General features: G+C 40.0%; 1 protein-coding gene across 3 annotated transcripts in view; it reads left to right on the plus strand.

Annotated features, from left to right (window-relative positions):
• Positions 1 to 20,326, plus strand: part of pias2 (protein inhibitor of activated STAT, 2) — a 181,245-nt gene that overhangs the window by 111,337 nt on the left and 49,582 nt on the right. For all 3 annotated transcript variants that reach the window (XM_037259490.1, XM_037259493.1, XM_037259491.1), the window contains 3 exons: positions 10,686 to 10,820; positions 10,906 to 11,011; positions 12,944 to 13,017. In XM_037259490.1, coding sequence (XP_037115385.1) covers positions 10,686 to 10,820; positions 10,906 to 11,011; positions 12,944 to 13,017 — 315 coding nt within the window. The remainder of the gene's footprint in view (positions 1 to 10,685; positions 10,821 to 10,905; positions 11,012 to 12,943; positions 13,018 to 20,326) is intronic.

The raw sequence follows: 20,326 nt of genomic DNA on the forward strand, positions 1-20,326 counted from the left end.
CCCTCCCCCTCCACACGAGCAGCCCCTGTGCCTCTCTGCCGATAGCGTGAGGAGGGCGCTTGCCGCTATCAACACCCGTAAGGCGGCGGGCCATCGTCCCTTCGTGTTTCAAGGCTGCCACCATCGTGCCTGTGCCGAAGAAACCTGCTCCGTCCTGCTTCAATGACTACCGCCCCGTGGCACTGACGCCCATCATCATGAAGTGCTTTGAGCGGCTTGTCATGGAGCACATCAGATCCATTCTCCCCCCCACCATAGACCCCTTCCAGTTTGCGTACCGAGCCAAACGGTCCTCTGAGGATGCCATCTGCTCTGCCCTCCACTCGGCCCTCACCCACCTGGAGAGAAGGGACTCGTATGTGAGATTGCTGTTTGTGGACTTCAGTTCTGCCTTCAACACCATTGTGCCACGACGACTCATCTGCAAACTCGACAAGCTGGGCCTCAGTACCTACCTCTGCAACTGGCTACTGGACTTCCTCTGTCAGAGGCCTCAGGTGGTACGTGTTGGCGACAAAATCTCCGCCAGCATCACGCTGAGCACGGGGGCCCCCCAAGGCTGCGTGCTCAGTCCGCTGCTCTTCACCCTGCTGACGCATGACTGCACTGCAACCTACAGCAACAACCGCATAGTGAAATTTGCTGACGACGTGACTCTGGTGGGTCTCATCACCGAGGGCGACGAGACTCAATACAGGTTGGAGGTTGACCTTCTGACCTCGTGGTGCAGGGACAACAACCTCCTGCTGAACGTCAACAAGTCACACCCAACACCTGCCGCTGACCATCGACGGTGCTGTGGTGGAGAGAGTGAGCAGCACCAGGTTCCTGGGGGTGCACATCAGTGAGGATCTCTCCTGGTCCACCAACACCGCATCACTGGCGAAGAAGGCCCAGCGCCGCCTGTACTTCCTGCGGAAACTCAGGCGAGCAAGTGCTCCTCCGGCCGTCATGACTACATTCTACCATGGCACCATTGAGAGCGTCCTCTCCAGTTGTATCGCTGTTTGGGGTGGTAGCTGCACTGAATACAACATGAAGGCCCTGCAGCGCATAATGAACACGGCTGGTAAGTTTATTGGTGCTTCACTCCCCTCCCTGAAGGACATTTACACCTCCCATCTCACCCGCAAGGCGACCACGATTGTGAGTGATGTGAGTCACCCCGCTCACTTTGTTTGATCTTCTGCCCTCTGGGAAGAGGTACAGGAGCCTGCGCTCCCGCACCACCAGACTCACCAACAGCTTCATACTCCAGGCTGTTAGGATCCTGAACTCTCTCCCCCCTTCTGCGTAGCGTCCTGTACTTTTGCGCTATATTGTGACTGTCTGCCGTATGCACACTTGCTCCATTTTTGCTCCTCTTATTTATTATTTGTTTATTTATTATTTATTCATCACTCTTATTTATTCATTGTTTGTGCCTTCTTGTTTTTATTTTTTTTGTGTATTTTACTTGTATGTATATTGTGTACTATGTCTTGTCACCGTGGGATAGTGGGAACGTAATTTCGATTTCTTTGTGTGTCTTGGCATGTGAAGAAATTGACAATAAAGCAGACTTTGACTTTGATTTTGACTTTGAATGAATGAATGAATGAATGAATCTTGATTTCGAACATGATTTAAAGAATAAAAACCAATAAAAACAAACAACAAAAAACAAACAACAAACAATATACATCACTGTTCGAAAAGGAGTAGGAAGAAGCATAAACTTATCATGTCCTACCCCTATCCATCACTTAGTTCCAAGTGAGAACATTAAACTACAAAAGAACAAGAGAAAACAACAAAACCAGTTTATAATCCAAATGTTTGACAGTAGTCACCTTCATTTTCCTCTTTTTGGTAATTGTGTGAAGGCGATGGCCTTCACACGTTATTCTACACCAGCGGTGGCCAACCCGCGGCTCGCGAGCCGCATGCGGCTCTTTGGCTGGTTTCATGCGGCTCTTCAGGAGATTTCACATGACAAGCGTCAAAATGCTTGGCTGGCGCTGCCATTTATCCCCCCTAGGTGGCGCGCTGACCAGTTGAATCGGTTTGAGTTGAAAAGAAGAAGAAGAATGACGTACTCTAAATGATGACAAATGCGCGCGATCATTTGAGTTGTAAATAATTTGTTTCAAGTTCGCTCTCAAAATGGCAGGGAAAAAAAGCACAGCCAAACGAAAATATGAAGAACACAGGACGTTTTTAACAGAGTGGGAGAGTTTATATTTTTTTGTTGAACGTAATGGCAAACCATTCTGCCTTATATGTCAGGCATCATTAGCGCATTTCAAAGCTTCAAATCTTCAGCGTCACTTCAGCTCAGTCCATCCTAATATCGACCAGGAATTTCCAAAAGGGACTGAGCTTCGCAAGCACAGGTTGGTCACTTTGAAAAGTCAGGCAGAAAAGCAGATGCAGTTTTTCCAAAAATTTACAAACCACTCAGAGACCGTAACGCTTGTGTGTGTGTGTGTGGGGGGGGGGGGTGCGATGACACAGTAAAAAATGTGGCTCTTAGTCTCTGACTGGTTGGCCACCCCTGTTCTACACCATTCTCTATTATTATTATTGTGTGAAGGCGATGGCCTTCACACATATGTTATTCTACTCCATTCACTTTATTATTGTGTGAAGGCGATGGCCTTCACACATATGTTATTCTACTCCATTCACTTTATTATATTTTATTCCCGTCACTTTTTTGTCCCGCTTCTTCTTCCACACAATTCATCCGATTCACTCCATTCCACTTTTGACGTATTCCAAATATTCACGAGATGAGCGCTTGTATTTTTCTCGTTCCGAAAATCTTCCGTTTTCGCAAAATTCCGACAAATCTTTCCCCATTCATTCTTAATGGCACATTCGACATTTCACATTTACGTTGTTCCAATTTGAAATTCACATCATTCAGCACATTTGATTCTCGACATTCCCAAAATTGCCAAATTCAAATATTTTACGTTTTCACGTTTAAAATTTCGACAAAATTTCACAAAATTTCGTTTTTCACCTCTAATTTCTACATTTTTCAACCGATTCAACCCATTCCAACTTTCAACTGTTCATCTTTTGCCTACCTATTCCACAACTTCTCACCTACCAGAAATTCCAAATTTTCAAATTTGAAATTCAACCAAATTCTCCAAAATTTCGTTTTTCTACTCTAACATCTACGTTTTTCAACCGATTCAACCCATTCCAACTTTCAACTGTTCATCTTTTTTCTACCTATTCCACGACTTCCCACTTACAAAAAATTCTAAATTTTCAAATTTGAAATTCAACCAAATTCTCCAAAATTTCGTTTTTCTACTCTAATTTCTACATTTTCCAACCGATTCAACCCATTCCAACTTTCAACTGTTCATCTTTTGCCTACCTATTCCACAGCTTCCCACTTACCAAAAATTCCAAATTTGAAACTCAACCAAATTCTCCAAAATTTTGTTTTTCTACTCTAATTTCTACATTTTTCAACCGATTCAACCCATTCCAACTTTCAACTGTTCATCTTTTGCCTACCTATTCCACAACTTCCCACTTACCAAAAATTCCAAATTTGAAATTCAACCAAATTCTCCAAAATTTCCTTTTTCTACTCTAATTTCTACATTTTTCAACCGATTCAACCCATTCCAACTTTCAACTGTTCATCTTTTGCCTACCTATTCCACAACCTCCCACTTACCAAAAATTCCAAATTTGAAATTCAACCAAATTCTCCAAAATTTCGTTTTTCTACTCTAATTTCTACATTTTTCAACCGATTCAACCCATTCCAACTTTCAGCTGTTCATCTTTTGCCTACCTATTCCACAACTTCCCACTTACCAAAAATTCCAAATTTGAAATTCAACCAAATTCTCCAAAATTTCGTTTTTCTTCTCTAATTTCTACATTTTTCAACCGATTCTACCCATTCCAATTTTCAACTGTTCATCTTTTGCCTACCTAATCCACAACCTCCCATTTACCAAAAATTCCAAATTTGAAATTCAACCAAATTCTCAAAAATTTCGTTTTTCTACTCTAATTTCTACATTTTTCAACCGATTCAATCCATTCCAACTTTCAACTGTTCATCTTTTGCCTACCTATTCCACAACTTCCCACTTACCAAAAATTCCAAATTTGAAATTCAACCAAATTCTCCAAAATTTCCTTTTTCTACTCTAATTTCTACATTTTTCAACCGATTCAACCCATTCCAACTTTCAACTGTTCATCTTTTGCCTACCTATTCCACAGCTTCCCACTTACCAAAAATTCCAAATTTGAAATTCAACCAAATTCTCCAAAATTTCGTTTTTCTACTCTAATCTCTACATTTTTCAACCGATTCAACCCATTCCAACTTTATTCACTTTGTTCACCTTATGCTTACCATATTCACCCCCATTCACCCCCACTTCCACTATGCTTACACAATTCAACCCTTGACCCCCACTTCCAGTGTGGCGGCCATCTTGGATTGACCCTGAAGTGCCCCCAATGAACCCAGAATGAACCGGAAGTGCCCCAAATCAAACCGGAAGTGACCCCAAATAGACCGGAAGTGACCTCAGGTAAACCGGAAGTGACCCCAAATCAAACCAGAAGTGACCTCACGTATACCAGAAGTGACACAAATAAACCGGAAGTGACCTTTTTAAACCGGACGTGACCCCAAATAAACCGGAAGTGACCTCTGCTAAACCGGAAGTGACTTAAATTAAACCGGAAGTGCCCCAAATAAACCGGAATTGACCTTATTTCAACAATAAGTGCCTTAAATGGAACCAAAGGTGACCTAAATATAACGTTTACTCTAACTTTTAAAATTTTTGTCCGATTTTACCCGTTTCAACTTTTGAACTCCAAATTGAACCTCTTGAACCTGTAGTTTTCGTTTTGTTATAATAAATCATCAGATAGCAATAAAAATATTATGAAGGGGATCTGGAAAGTGTTAAACTGTTATTAGGAATGGAGCTAAAAACAAAAACACAAGCTACCCTGATTATTATATTGAAAATGACCAATCAATACACAATGTGAAAGAGGTGTTCAAAGGATTTAATTTTTTATTTTTTTAAATGTCGGACCAGAGCTGGCAGGAAAAATAAAAATACAGGATCCAGACAGACTCGGGGAAATGGAGGGTTCTCAATGGGAGAGAAATGCTACATCTATATTTCTTGGTGCATTTAGCATAAAAGATTGGAATAGAGATAGTAGTATAGATATAGAGATTGGAAAGAGAAGTGAAAGCAAACCCTCAACTGATTACAATGATATTGAAATGTGCATAATAAGAAAAATTATTGATGAAATTGCAGAACCATTTACTCACATATGCAATATGTCTTTTCCAAACCGGATTCGGTTGAAGTTGGGAAATTGTGTAAAATGTAAATAAAGACAAAATACATTGATTTGAAAATCTTTTTCAACCTATATTCAATTAAATACACTACAAAGACAACATATTTAATGCTCAAACTCATAAACTTTATTTTATTTTTCAAATAATTAACTTAGAATTTCATGGCTGCAACACGTGCAGTAGAAGTTGGGAAAGGGCATGTTTACCACTTCGTTACATCACCTTTCCTTTTAAGACTCACTAAACGTCTTGGAAGAGAGGAGACTAATTCTCTTAGCTTCTCATGTGAAATTCTTTCCTATTCTTGCTTAATGAACCACTTCACTTGTTCAACAGTCCGGGGTCTTCCCTGTCGTATTTTACGCTTCATAATGCGCCACACATTTTCAATGGGAGACAGGTCTGGACTGCAAGCGGGCCAGGGGAGAACCTGGACTCTTTTACTTCGAAGCCACGCTGTTGTAACACGTGCAAAATGTGGCTTGGCATTATCTTGCTGAAATAAGCAGCGGCGTCCATGAAAAAGACGTCGCTTGGACGGCAGCATATGTTGCTGCAAAATCTGTATGTACTTTTCAGCATTTATTTTGCCTTCACAGAAATGTAAGTCACCTATGCCATGGGAACTAATGCACCCCCATACCATCACAGATGTTGGCTTTTGAACTTTGCGTTAACAGTCTGGATGGTCCGCTTCTTCTTTCGTCCGGAGGACACAACGTCCAGTGTTTCCAAAAACAATTTAAAAAGTGGACTCATCAGACCACAAAACACTTTTTCATTGTGCATCAGTCCATTTTACATGAGCTCGGGCCCAGAGAACCTGGCGGCGTTTCTGGATGTTGTTCATAAACGGCTTTTGCTTTGCATGGTAGAGTTTTAACCCGCACTTACTGATGTAGTGATGAACTGTATTTACTGACAGTGGTTTTCTGAAGTTTTCCTGAGCCCATTTGGTGATATCCTTTACACACTCATGTCGGTTTTTAAGGCAATGCCGTCTGAGGGATTGAAGGTCACGGTCATTCAGTCTTGGTTTCCGGCCGTGGCGCTTACGTGCAGTGATTTCACCAGATTCTCTGAACCTTTTGATGAACCTAAATTCCTTGCAATTTTGCTTTGAGAAATGTTGTTCTTAAACTGTTCAACTATTTTCTCACGCAGTTGTGGACTAAGTGGTGATCCTCGCCCCATCCTTGCTTGTGAATGACTGAGCATGTTTGGGGACGCTCCTTTTATACCCAATCATGGTACCCAATTAGCCTGATCACATGTGGGATGTTCCAAATAGGTGTATGATGAGCTTTTCTAAGCTTTCTCTGTATTTGTTGCCACCTTTCCCAACTTCTACTGGAAGTGTTGCAGCCATGAAATTCGAAGTTAATTATTATTTGGCAAAAAACAATTAAGTTTATCAGTTTCAACATTAAAAATGTTCTCTTTGTAGTGTATTCAATTGAATATGGGTTGAGAAGGATTTTCAAATTGTTGTATTTTGGTTTTATTTACATTTTACACAATTTCCCAACTTCAACCGAATCTGGTTTGTACATCTGGTAAATTTCCAAATTACATGAAAATAGCTAAAGCCGTATAGAAAATGGATGGATGGATTATTAGTTTAATGGATTAAGTGAGAAAGGGGTAGGAATCTAAAATGCTCTGCTTCCTCCTCCTTTTTGAGCATTCTTTGCTGTTGTTTTTTTCCAGTTTGTTGTTTATATTTTTGTTTGTTTGTTTGTTTCAGTGACTTAAATATGGCACTTTCAAGTGTTATTTGTTTTATTTTTCCTATTTTCATGTTTTAAATATGTTTGAACTAAAGATAAATCAAATCAAAAATCAAATACCGTCTTTTTCCATGTATAATGCGCAAAATGTAACTAATTTATTGACATAAATCTGGGGTGCGCATTATACATGGGTACAACAATTTTTGAAGAAAATCTCCCTCGAAATAAAACTTGAAATCACCTTTCTTCTTGTTTGTTGTCAATCGCGCATCGCATTCAGCCATCCTGCCCAACACACTTAGTCAGTAAAATTCATAATTGACGACACATCGTTTGATGCGATGGTCCAATCCTTGATGGTGTGTTATTGTCAAATATTGTTTGTTTTTTAATCTCCATCGCAAACCGGATATCATACGGAGGCCGCCATGACAGTATGCGCAGAACGGATGCGCAAGACACGTCAATCGCGCATCGCATTCAGCCATCCTGCCCAACACACTTAGTCAGTAAAATTCATAATTGACGACACATCGTTTGATGCGATGGTCCAATCCTTGATGGTGTGTTATTGTCAAATATTGTTTGTTTTTTAATCTCCATCGCAAACCGGATATCATACGGAGGCCGCCATGACAGTATGCGCAGAACGGATGCGCAAGACACGTCAATCGCGCATCGCATTCAGCCATCCTGCCCAACACACTTAGTCAGTAAAATTCATAATTGACGACACATCGTTTGATGCGATGGTCCAATCCTTGATGGTGTGTTATTGTCAAATATTGTTTGTTTTTTAATCTCCATCGCAAACCGGATATCATACGGAGGCCGCCATTACAGATGCGCAGAACGGATGCGCAAGACACGTCAGCTATATAAAGAGCGAGACTTCAGTTCTCTACCTAAATGCGTATTACAGGTAATATTTTATTTCACAACACTTTGCCTTGTTCCTTTCCTCTCTGCTGTTCACTTCAAATACGCTCCATACGAAGACAATGCTCTCGTATCAGACGCTTGCTCGATCACCTGCTCGTTTGCTGTCACAATGTACCCTACACAAATCCGAAACATTTCTCCGCTATCGAGTTTGCTAGCGCATGCGCAGTGATACTGACCGGCAGAATAACATCCGGTTGTTCCCAAAGATGATCTTTTTTCTGAAATAATTTTACGTTTACGGACTTAAGTAAGAGTCAAAATTTGGGTGTGTATTATACATGGGTACAGGCTTTTTTCCAGCATCGACATGCCATTTTTAGGGTGCGTATTATACATGGGGGCGTATTATACATGGAAAAAGACGGTAAATACAATCACGTATTTAAAAGTACAATACAGTGTATAAAAATAAAATTATAAATGTCTTGTGCGGATGCACTCGCACTGGATCGCGTCAGCCGGTCAGCACGGCAAATGCAGAGCGCAGCAATGACATCTTTACACTTTTAAATGTTTAAAAAAGTGTTTCAAATACAATAACGTATTTAAAAGTACAGTAGAGTGTATAAAAATAAAATTATGTACCGTATTGGCCCGAATATAAAACAACCCCGATTATAAGACGACCCCTCTTTTTCAAGACTCAAGACTATGTCTGGACCCCGAATGTGCTTGCAGATGAGAAAATTGGTGACGCATGGATGCAGCGGCAGGTATATGGGATGCCCATGCAGGTAGCATTGATAGTGAAAGTGGTGGAGAAGTTTTTGAAGAGAAAAAATGCTGACACTGTACTGGACCCTGGACAAAATCCAGACCCAGATGAGGGCCCTAGTATGAGTGGAGGTAAAAAGAAAGCAAAGACAAGGCAATACAACGAAAACTATCTTTCATTTGGATTTACTTTTACCGGAGATGCAACGGCACCTACTCCATTGTGCTTGGTATGTGGTGAAAAGCTCTCCAACGGTGCTATGGTTCCAAGCAAGCTTAAGCGACATCTTCAAACTAAACACCCTTCACTTCAAAACAAAAATTTCGAGTATCTCTTTCGCCTGCGTGATCAGACAAAGAAACAGGCCACTTTCATGAGAAAAACTGCAAAAGTAAACGAGAGAGCCCTTAAAGCTAGCTACCACGTAGCTGAACTTGTGGCTAAATCAAAAAAGTCCCACACTGTGGCAGAGCAATTAATACTTCCCGCCTGCAAAGCCATTGTAACTGAGATGCTCGGACCCGAAGCGGCTAAAGAAATAGCCAAAGTCCCTCTCTCAGATAACACAATTTCCAAACGAGTCAATGAGATGTCTGCAGACATAGAAAGTGTTGTTTTGGACAAGATCCGTATCAGTATTTGCTCCCGCATTGATGCAATAATCCTTGCAAAAGGACTCCCAACCAAGTACGGAGTGCATTAATAGACATTTTCAAATGTTTGATTTTGCACAGATTACTGCAACCAATGCGGCGTGGCATGGAGGCACTCAGCCTATGGCATTGCTGAGGTGTTATGGATGCTCAGGATGCTTCAATAGCTCCCTTGAGCTCATTTGCATTGTTGGGTCTGGTGTCTTTCAGCTTCTTCTTCACAATACCCCACAAATTCTCTATGGGATTCAAGTCAGGGGAATTGGCAGGCCTATTTATTATTTTATTATATTTTATTCTATTTTTTAATTGCATTCCTGAAAATAAAGAACTTTATCACAATATTCAAATTTTTTGAGACAGTCCTGTATATATATACACAAACCGGATTCCGTTGGAGTTGGGAAAATGTGTAAAATGTAAATAAAAACAAAATACAATGATTTGAAAATCCTTTTCAACCTTTATTCAATTGAATACACTACAAAGACAACTTATTTAATGCTCAAACTTATAAACTTTATTTTATTTTTCAAATAATAATTAACTTAGAATTTCATATGTGCTTTGTCCCACATGTCGAATGAATCGCTGTCATCTGACAAGTGTTCTGGTGCGGCATACAGTGACGCACAAATACATCCCCTCTAAATACCAAAACATGCACACGCATTTTGGGCACCCACGCAAACATCTCTGTAAATAGCCCAAAATTTGTAAATAGGTTGTCAAATGTGAAAATGTTGCTTTTTGCGCTCGTTATCAAAAATGTAAATAAAGGTTTTTGCCATCAAAAACACATTTTCATTATTTCTGTTCAAGTTTTATAGAAGGTAAGTGCTATTAAGATGTTTTAGATGTCACTGAACCAAAAAATATTTGTGTCAAAGTCACACTTGTGCAGAAAATACATCTTGCACCAAAAAGTCCTTTTCTCCTTACTTTGTTTGAGATTGCTGATTTGAGTGAAACCAAGCTATTTTCAAATGGTGGTACCTAAAGAACAGTATATGTTAGAATCATACTTAGTTTTTCTAATTAAAGAAGAGGGCCCATTCTTTCATTTGGTACCATCCGTGTATATATAACTATAGCACACAATATTCTGTAGGCTTTACAAATCGAGTGAAAATGCTTGAAATCGACTGGGATTTTAGGGGATATTTTTTCTGAAAACGCTTGGCATTCAAAGAGGTAATAAATACTTTATTGATCAATGTGTTGGGGGAAAAAGCTAACCAAATATGAAAGTATTAAATTTTTGTTTTTGTTAGGGTTATGCACCTCCCCCCAAAAATGGTGTGGAACAAAGGAGACCAGGAAAACCTCTAAACATTACATCATTGGTGCGACTATCCTCTACAGTACCCAATCAGATATCAGTGACATGGGCACCTGAAATTGGAAAGGTAACAGACCTAGTCAATTCGTAACTTTATTTAGAAGTATTTTCAAATGGACCTGATGTGTGGACTAAACTTCTGATGTTTGCAGACCTTCTCCATGTCTGTGTACCTAGTGAGGCAGCTAACATCACCACTGCTCCTGCAGAGGCTGAGGATGAAGGGCATCAGAAACCCAGACCACTCCAGAGCACTAAGTAACTGCACTACATATTGCCTTAGTCTCTTTCACATAAAAATATTATCATGGAATTGGCTGATCAGAGACGTAATAGTGGAGCCACCAATTTTTTCTTTGTCTTTCACACAAACCCCAACAAAGTTGGAAATTGACGTGGCTGTGTGCTTTTTTACATATTGTCATGGCTTTCCAAAAACAGATCATTTTATGTGATGAGACATGCCAGTATCTGTTGTGTCACAAAACACTTGTTGGATGGTGACAATTGATTTCAACACAACAGAGCTGGATAAGTGAGTCTATGGCGTTTTCACATATTGAGTATCAGTACATATCGACCATCAGTACCGTAAAATCCTGTGATATGTCAAATGAAAATCAAAATTCACAGAATTATTACAAAAATTAATTGTTTAGACAGTTACTAGTACTAGTCCTCAATGTTAAAAAAGCAGTAATTTCAGTTCAACAGATCTAATGTTACATTACTTCCTTTCAAAAACTTGTTCACATATGCACCATGGCCAAGACTAGTTAAGCCAGCAGCAGCAACATGGTACTCATGACGGAACACGCAGGCAACGTGATGAGGCCAACTTCAAGGGTTGGCCGATATACTTATTTTGACACTGTTTTGCCATCTCGTCATTATACTGGGGTACGCAGTAATGCCTTCCCTTCAGACTTGTTTTGCAGCTTGCACGGCACCTGATTTTGTAGCCGAAATCTGTGATTGATGTTTGTATATCTTACAACTACCCAAATTTTTTGAATGGGTTACTTTTTATACATTTGACGAAAAATACGTCATACTACAAAATAAAACATGTAATAGCCCTAATATAATACTAAATGAGAAATGGAGTGTACACTTTTATAATGCTTATACCATATTCAAAGCACTTCACAAAGATGCGAATTTACTTTTTGAAAAAGACGCAGGTGCAAAATCCGCGTTGAGTTTGAAATTATTTACTTTTACCAGCAGGAACCCTTGCCCTGCACTGTCAAAAGGAAAAATCCAGGGTGCTCTTCCAACCACTCATTGATCCAATTTTTTTAATCGTTTATCCTTTTGAAATACTTTTAAGTAAATAACTCCCTTCATATGCTGCTGTTGGAGGCAAGTGATGAAGTAACAAAGACATTGATAAATTGTCCAGCTGGGCTTCAATGACGTTAAGTGTTGTTTTTAATGCTTGACAACCAGCAACTATGCGTTTGCTCTCGGGGGCCACGATTTGAGTTTGACACAATGCATGCTCTCTTCTCTCTACACTCTTACTAACTCATTGAATTATAACACAGTCTTGACACAGATTGCTTTTTAACAAACATTAGACATACAGCTGTACAAGCCACTTGTCTTAATGCATCATTTAAACACGTCAGCTACTCAGAGTGAAGGGTCGATATCTGTGCTCTATCTATACATAAAAAATGCATACATTTGTACATATGAAATTGTAAACATGGTTCAGGTAGTTATAATAACACAATTATTTATTGCGTATATACTGTATTTTTATGACTTCGGTGATGGCCAGCGGGAAGCCTATCTGTAACCAGGAAATGGGCGTATGTGGCGGAGTTCCTTGCTGCATTGCTGTCGGCTAAACAAATGTATGTGACGACAGCCACCACTCTGCTCCAGATAGCCAGCATTTCAGAACCACCTCAAGCAAAAATTGTTTCAATGAAACCTCTCGCCCCCAAAAACATTTAATGGGAAAGTAACATCTGGGTCGAAACAATGCCATCGCCGTGTGGAAACAAACTGTATACTGTAATGAGCAATTTGAACTGCACAGGCCAAGTCAACCTTGAAACGGTGCCATTTTTGATGTAATTTGTTAGCTGAGTTTAAGTTGTGAACTTAATATTCACTATTCAGCCATCATTGTGAATTTAATATTTCTGTACTCTTTCACTGTCATCTGTCATCAAGTAAAAGAGAAGCTCACTGCAGATCCAGACAGTGAAGTTGCTACAACAAGCCTTCGAGTCTCCCTCATATGCCCGGTACATACATCATTGTGGAATGTTCACATAATTTTATAGAAGAAAATCACAAAAACATTTACTAAAGATCTTGGCATTTGGTTAAAGAATTGTAGATACACCGGCTTTCAAAAGTGTTAGCACCCCCTTGATTTTTTTGACCTTTTGCCATATTTCAGGCTTCAAAAATAAATAAAATACATTTTGTTTGTGAAATATCAATACCAAGTGGGACACAGTTGGGAAGTGGAACAGATTTTATGCAATATACGGTATTGTTTTTTTTGTTTTCTTCTACAAACAACACTCTAGTTTTCAATTTTCAATTGGATTCAGGTCTGCACTTTGACTGGGCCATTTCTAACATCTAGATATTTTTATTTTTAAACCCTTTCATTGTTGTAGCAAAAACCCTCCACTGAGGATTTTGCTTAATGTTTAGGATTTTTGTATTGTTGGAAGGCAAACTCCTGTCCCAGTCTGAGGTCTTTTACAGACTCCAACCAATCCATCCATCTCATGCTGAAAGCCTGACAGTTCCTTCTGACAAAAAGCAACCAAAAAGCAAAGCAACTATGATGCTGCCACCACCATGTTTGACTGTGGGTATGTTGTTTTTGGGGTGCAGTTTTACAGAGAAATGGGATTCTTATTGCCACACCTCTATAAATTCCGTATTTGTGCAGTGTGCTACTAATTGTCTTATGGATGAATTCCCCCATCTTAGTTGTCTATCTCTGTAGTTCTTCTAGATTGATTGTGAGTATCTTGGCTGAATCTATGATCAGGGCTCTCTTTTATTGGCCTGAAAGTTTAGAGGAATAGCCAGGTGTTGGTCTGTTTGCCGTGGTCTGATACTGTCTGTCAGGTTTAATTCGCTGACTGAATAACTATTAAGAGAAGAGCAACAGCAAACAAACCACAAGTGAGACAGAATATTAAGTCTTTTCTCGCGAGGAGTGCAGTACAGATAGCTTACAACAATCTCACTACACTAAATATCTGTATGCACTCCCGCTCTTTTTATTTGGATTTGCCCTACCCACAATCGTGAGACAAAAGCCCCTAAAGGAAGGGGGAAAGCACGTGGGCTTTGCCTCGTAAGCAAAAAATCACCAGGTGTTACATACTGATAAGCAGGGCTGTGGACTCGGACTCGGGGACTCGGACTCGTCGGACTCGGTCATTTTTGCCGGACTCGGTGCTGATTTTGACCGAGTCCACCGAGTCCGACAATAAAAAAAATACGTTCAATTTTATTTTCATCATGCTGCTGAGAATGCGCGTAAGAATACTGTCCACAGCCCTGCTTGCTTGTTATGAAGACAAATTTATCTGTTGCGTGCGCGCCCGCGCCTGCCTGCCTGCGTGCGTGCACGTACAAGACCCACAATGCCCCGCGCGCAGCCAAGATGGAAGAACCCGGGAGCAGCGAGAGAACAATATTTTGCCTCTAGATTTGGGGGGGAAACGGAGCGTAAGTTACGATCAATGCGGCCACGTTGAGTTGCACTTAGGCTAATGTTTACATTATGTACCAACGTCAAGGACGATTATGTCACCCAGCTTATATCATTGATGTGTTTCGATAGTTGTGGGGTCGTCACTAATTATTTGTGTTTAGATAAATGTCTGAGCTATAATGGTGTAATTAATGATTAAAACTTGAAAGTATCTGTTTATTGTATTCGTTTATATGTTTAATAAAGACAAAGCCATCACAAAACTGTTGTAATTATTTAGATTTTGATCTAAATTAGCCTTGAATAAAGACTAAGCAGTCACATGAATTAACAGAAAAAATGGACAGCCGGACTCGGACTCGTGGTCCTGCATAAGAACATGTTAGAAAAGGAGTTTGAGTTGAGAAGAGAAGGCCCTTGATCTCTAGTCAAAATATAGCAAGGGATGTTTTACGACCTTGTGTAGGATGAGACAAGCTAGGTTATTTATTACTGGATACGCACCAACATAATCTTACGATCAAGATAGTTTGGAAAACCCTGACTTTGATGGTCACTTGTCGGTTCATCTGGGGTGCAAGACAGCAATGAGGCATGTTGTCTAACAAAGACCACTTTGTTAGAAAGGAACTGTCTCGGTAGATGTCTTCTTTTTGCTGAGTTGTCAGCTGCGTCCTGTCTGACCCAGCTGTAACCTCTCTCCTGACCCAGCCGTAACTTTTCTCTTCTGTGGTACATCATAAAAACAGCAAGGCCAAACAGCAAGCATATATTGCAGTAATATTGCGGTAAAGCATTGATTAGAGAACGCATGATAACATATATATACATTTTTCTAACACTGTCCATTTCAATATGATTGATGTATGATGTTTAAAGCTTGTGAATTTTTTAATATTCTTTATACTGCTACAAACATATGACAATTTTAGCCCTGACCTGGGTTCTGTGTTCTTTGATTCCAGGATGCTGGTTTCTCCTTTTTTATTTTTCTGTTAATAGGTCTGAGTCCATAACAGAGAAAGTACATTTATACTGAGACTAGATTACAGGTGGACTTTATCAAAATGAATCATAAAGGTAAAAATTGAATCATTTAGAAATTATCAGAGAACCCAGGTGGACTTTATCATAATTAATCATAAAGGTAAACATTGGATCATTTAGAAATTATCAGGGAACTTCTAGACCAGGGGTCTGCAACCTGTGGCTTTTCAACCTAATTGTACCGGCTCCCCTGGGCATTGAAAAAAAAACTGAACATAAATAAATTGTAACTCTTCATTTATTCTTTGTCATATTATTATTATTATTCTGTTGGGCAGTTATCTTGGAGTTTGAGTTGATACCATCTAATTTGAAATTTTTAAGTACCGTTTTTTTCCGTGTATAATGCGCAAAATTTAACTAATTTATTGTCCTAAAATCTGGGGTGCGCATTATACATGGGTACAATTTTTTTTAAATTTTCTTTCTTTTTTTATTTATTTATTTTTTTTTTTTTAAGAAAATCATGGTACAACAAAACCAACAATAGGACTGACCGACAATAGTGTGTTTGTACTGTGCTCTGGTCATTTCGTCAAAGAAGGGATAATAGTCTTCTCTTCTTGACTGACAATGAATGTGATAGTTTAATACAATCAGCAAATAACAAAATGCGTATTACAGGTAATATTTTATTTCACAACACTTTGCCTTGTTCCTTTCGTCTCTGCTGTTCACTTCAAACACGCTCCATACGAACGCAATGCTCTCGTATCAGACGCTTGCTCGATCACCTGCTCGTTCGCTGTCACAATGTACCCTACACAAATCCGAAACATTTGTTGCGGCTCCGAGTCACGACGAGGGGCAAGTTTTGGTTTCCAAGGGTGTTTTTATTCCTCTTCAACGTCTCTCCCATACAGAGCCGCCTTTTTCACATGTCCGCACGTCACTTTCCTCTCTTTTCATCTGATCGCGGTGGTGCCTTTATGGGCAGTCGGAGAAATCAACGCCAACAAAAAAAAATACATCCAGCCTAGTTAAGACCATACCAAAGACTATAAAAATGGGACCCATTGCCTCCCTGCGTGTGTGACGATCATTGGGACTTAAAAAAAAAAATTTAAAAATTGGGTGCGTATTATACATCGGTACAGGCTTTTTTCCAGCATCAACATGCCATTTTTAGGGTGCGTATTATACATGGGGGCGCATTATACACGGAAAAAAACGGTAACTTACAGCCCCAACATAGGGTATATCTGCAGCAAATTTTAGACACAGAAGTCTCATTAAACAGGCAAGAAATGGCATTTAAAAAGTTATGTATCTCCCAAAAAACACAAACATTTATTTCAGACTCTGATCAGATGATGTAGTTTTTGTACTCAGTAATCTCTCGCTACTTCGCAGTTCACCTCTCACGGCCTCGGTACATCGCGGGTTTTTATGAAAACAAATATTGCGGATATATTCGGTGCATTGCGGCTTTTTGCGGCATCATTTGGTGCATGGGGCTTTGTCTGCCCGTATGACTTTACAGCACACTATTGGAGACGAATGGGAAAATGTTGATCTATATTCTTGCTGATTATTGGTTTAGAGCTGTAAGAGCAGCCCTAACCAGGTTTTATCTCAATCTCCTGCTACGTATCCACTCCTCCACTTTGTGTCAGCAGAATCAATCAATCAATCAATCAATCAATCAATCAATCAATCAATCAATCAACTTTTATTGGCCAAGTTTGTGCATGCCAAACAAGGAATTTGACTCCGGTTGATCTCAGCCTCTGTACAACATTTAAGTGACTAACAACATTCAGGTGACTAACAACATTTAACTGTCAAGAGCAGGATGTTATTGTTATATGTCTCTGAGACTCTATGAGTGGTAAAGTGAGTTCATCAGAGCGACAGCCTGGGGGAAGAAGGTCTGTGTGTGTCTGCTGGTTTTGGCGTACAGCGCTCTGTAACGCCGTCCGGAGGGGAGTAGTTCGAACAGACTGTGACCTGGGTGAGAAGGGTCTGTAGAGATGTTACTTGCACGTTTCCTGGTCCTGGACAGGTACAAGTCTTGGATAGATGAGAGGTTGGTCCTGATTATCTTTTCCGCAGTCCTGATTGGCTGTTGTAGTCTGTGCTTGTCTTGTTTGGTGGCCGATCCAAACTAGACAGTGAGGGAGTTGCAGAGGAAAGACTGGACAGTAGCATCTCTGATTTGCGCTTTGTTTTGTTGTTACAAACGAGGCAGGACAACCAAATGCAACACAGACTCTTTATTTGGGGAAAGTTTAAAGGAAACAAGGAGGGCGGGAATGCCGGCAGAGCTGATGAGCCGGTCAGCGAGCTCGCGTCGTGCGTCATCGAAGCAGAAAGGCTTAGCAAGCTTTTAAAGCTATTTAAATATATTTAGAGATACAATAAAGTGTTTAAAACTATAATAAAGGGTTTAAAAATAAAATTATAAAAGTCTTGTGCGGATGCCCTCGTGCTTTGCTGCAGGGGTGCGTCTGCCGGTCAGCACGGCAAGAGCGAAGCGGAGCCGTGACACATTTACACTTTAAAATGTTTCAATATTTATTAATACAATAAAGTGTTTAATGAACTTATGAATGTCTTGTGCGGATGCCCTCGCGCTGGGCTGCAGGGGCGCGGTCAGCACGGCAAGAGCAGAGCAGAGCCATGACACCTTTACACTTTAAAATGTCTAAAAAAGTGTTTAAAATATAATAACATATTTAAAAGTACAATAGAGTGTATAAAAATAAAATCATAAAAGTCTTGTGCAGCTGGATGGCACGTCCGCCTCACAGTTAGGAGGGTGCCGGTTCGATTCCACCTCCAACCCTCCCTGTTTGGAGTTTGCATGTTCTCCCCGTGGCTGCGTGGGTTTTCTCTGGACACTCCGGTTTCCTCCCACATCCCAAGAACATGCTTTGTAGGCCGAGCACTCCAAATTGCCCCTAAGTGTGAGTGCGAGTGTGGATGGTTGTTCGTCTCTGCCTTCCGTTCGGCTTGCAACCGGTTCAGGGTGTCCCCCGACTACTGCCCGATGACTGCTGAGATAGGCTCCAGCACGCCCACGCCACCCTGTGGGGACAAGCGGTATAGAAAATGGATGGATGTAAGTCTTGTGCGGAAGCCCTTACCCTGGGCTGCGTCAGCCGGCTAGCACGCAAGAGCAGACAGGAGCCAAACACGTTTACACTTCAAAAAAGGTTAATAAAAGTCTTGTGTGGATATTGTAACAATATATTTACTCTTATTTATTTAAATAAATAAGAATGTTTCTGAAAGTCTGTTTAACTTTAAAATTTTTACAAAAGTGTTTAAAAATACAATATAGTGTATAAAAACAATAAAGTGCACAAAACTACAATAAACATTCATAAAAGTCATGTGCAGATACTGTAACAATATATTTACTCTTATTTATTTTCTTTATTTTCTTATTTATTTAAATAAAGAAGAATGTTTGTGAAAATCAGTTTGACTTGTACATACAAAAAAGCATTTAAAAGTACAATACAATGTTTAAAAATACAATAAAGGTTCATAAATGTCTTTTATGGATATTGTAACAATATATTTTCTCTACATTGCGGATTTTCACCTATCACGGGTGGTCTTGGAACCAATTATTCGCGATAAACAATGGATTAGTGTATTCAGATGCTTAGTTAAAACCCAAAGAGGACCAGACTTGTCAAAGATGCTCCTAATTTTATATTTATTCTTAGAGCTGCTAAGCAGCAGCAAAATGTTTTATTTATATGAAAGTGGGGTAGTTTTTACTTTACTTTTACACAAATATAGGAACGATCTAAATAGACCTACAGTTAACAGTTTAATTCATATAACTAACCCTACAAATGCACACTGCACTTCTGTTGTTATATTCAGTGGATCTAAATCAGGGGTGTCAAACATACGGCCCGCAAGGAGGTTCGATCAGGCCCGCGTTCGATCAGGCCCGCAGGATAATTTAAAAGTGAAAAAATGCATAAAAGACACGGAATTAATATTTTTAATAATATGCAATTCACGGATCATCCGCTATGGGGCACACTGTTTTGATCAGAGTAGAAGACAACATTGTTTTGATCAGAGAAGACAGACCCAACACAGCAGACGGTAGCAATGGACCAATTGCTGCTTGTTACGACGTTGTTTCTACCCTGGTCTCTCCCACTCCCCTCCACCCTCATTAGCCAAAATGTCATTATCCAAACGGAGAAAAGTAGCTACGTAGTGTAGGATTTTCAATGAAAAATGGACCACGTCCTATTTATTTATAGAAATGCACGGTAAGCCTTTGTGCTTGGTGTGTTTGCAACAAGTTTCAGTAGTGAAGGAATATAATATTCGACGCCACTACGAGACTCTTCACAGCGAAAATTATGACGGCTTCCAAGGACAAGTGAAAGAGATAAGATCAACGAATTGCAGGCGGGTCTGAGGAAACAGCAGTCAACTTTCATCCAGAGCCGACAAGTCAGTGAAGCAGCAGTAAAAGCCAGCTAACTAATTGCCAGCGAAATAGCATTTGCATCAAAGCCGTATTCAGATGGTAACTTTGTTAAACGATGCATGATGAAGGCGGCAGAACTTGTATGTCCCGAGAAACGACAAGCTTTTGCTAATATTAGCCTGACGAGGAATACTATAGCAGAGAGGATTTTGGACCTATCAGCAGATTTAGACAGCCAATTGAAACAAAGTCAAGTCATTTATTGCATTTTCGGTTGCAATTGACGAGAGCACTGACATCACAGACGTGGCACAACTGGCCTTATTTATTTGTGGAGTTGATGAGACATTGACTGTTACTGAAGAGTTTCTTGAGTTGGTGCCAAAGATGGACACCACAACAACCGAAG

This window comes from Syngnathus acus, chromosome 9, assembly GCF_901709675.1.
Source record: "Syngnathus acus chromosome 9, fSynAcu1.2, whole genome shotgun sequence".
Lineage (NCBI taxonomy): Eukaryota > Metazoa > Chordata > Actinopteri > Syngnathiformes > Syngnathidae > Syngnathus > Syngnathus acus.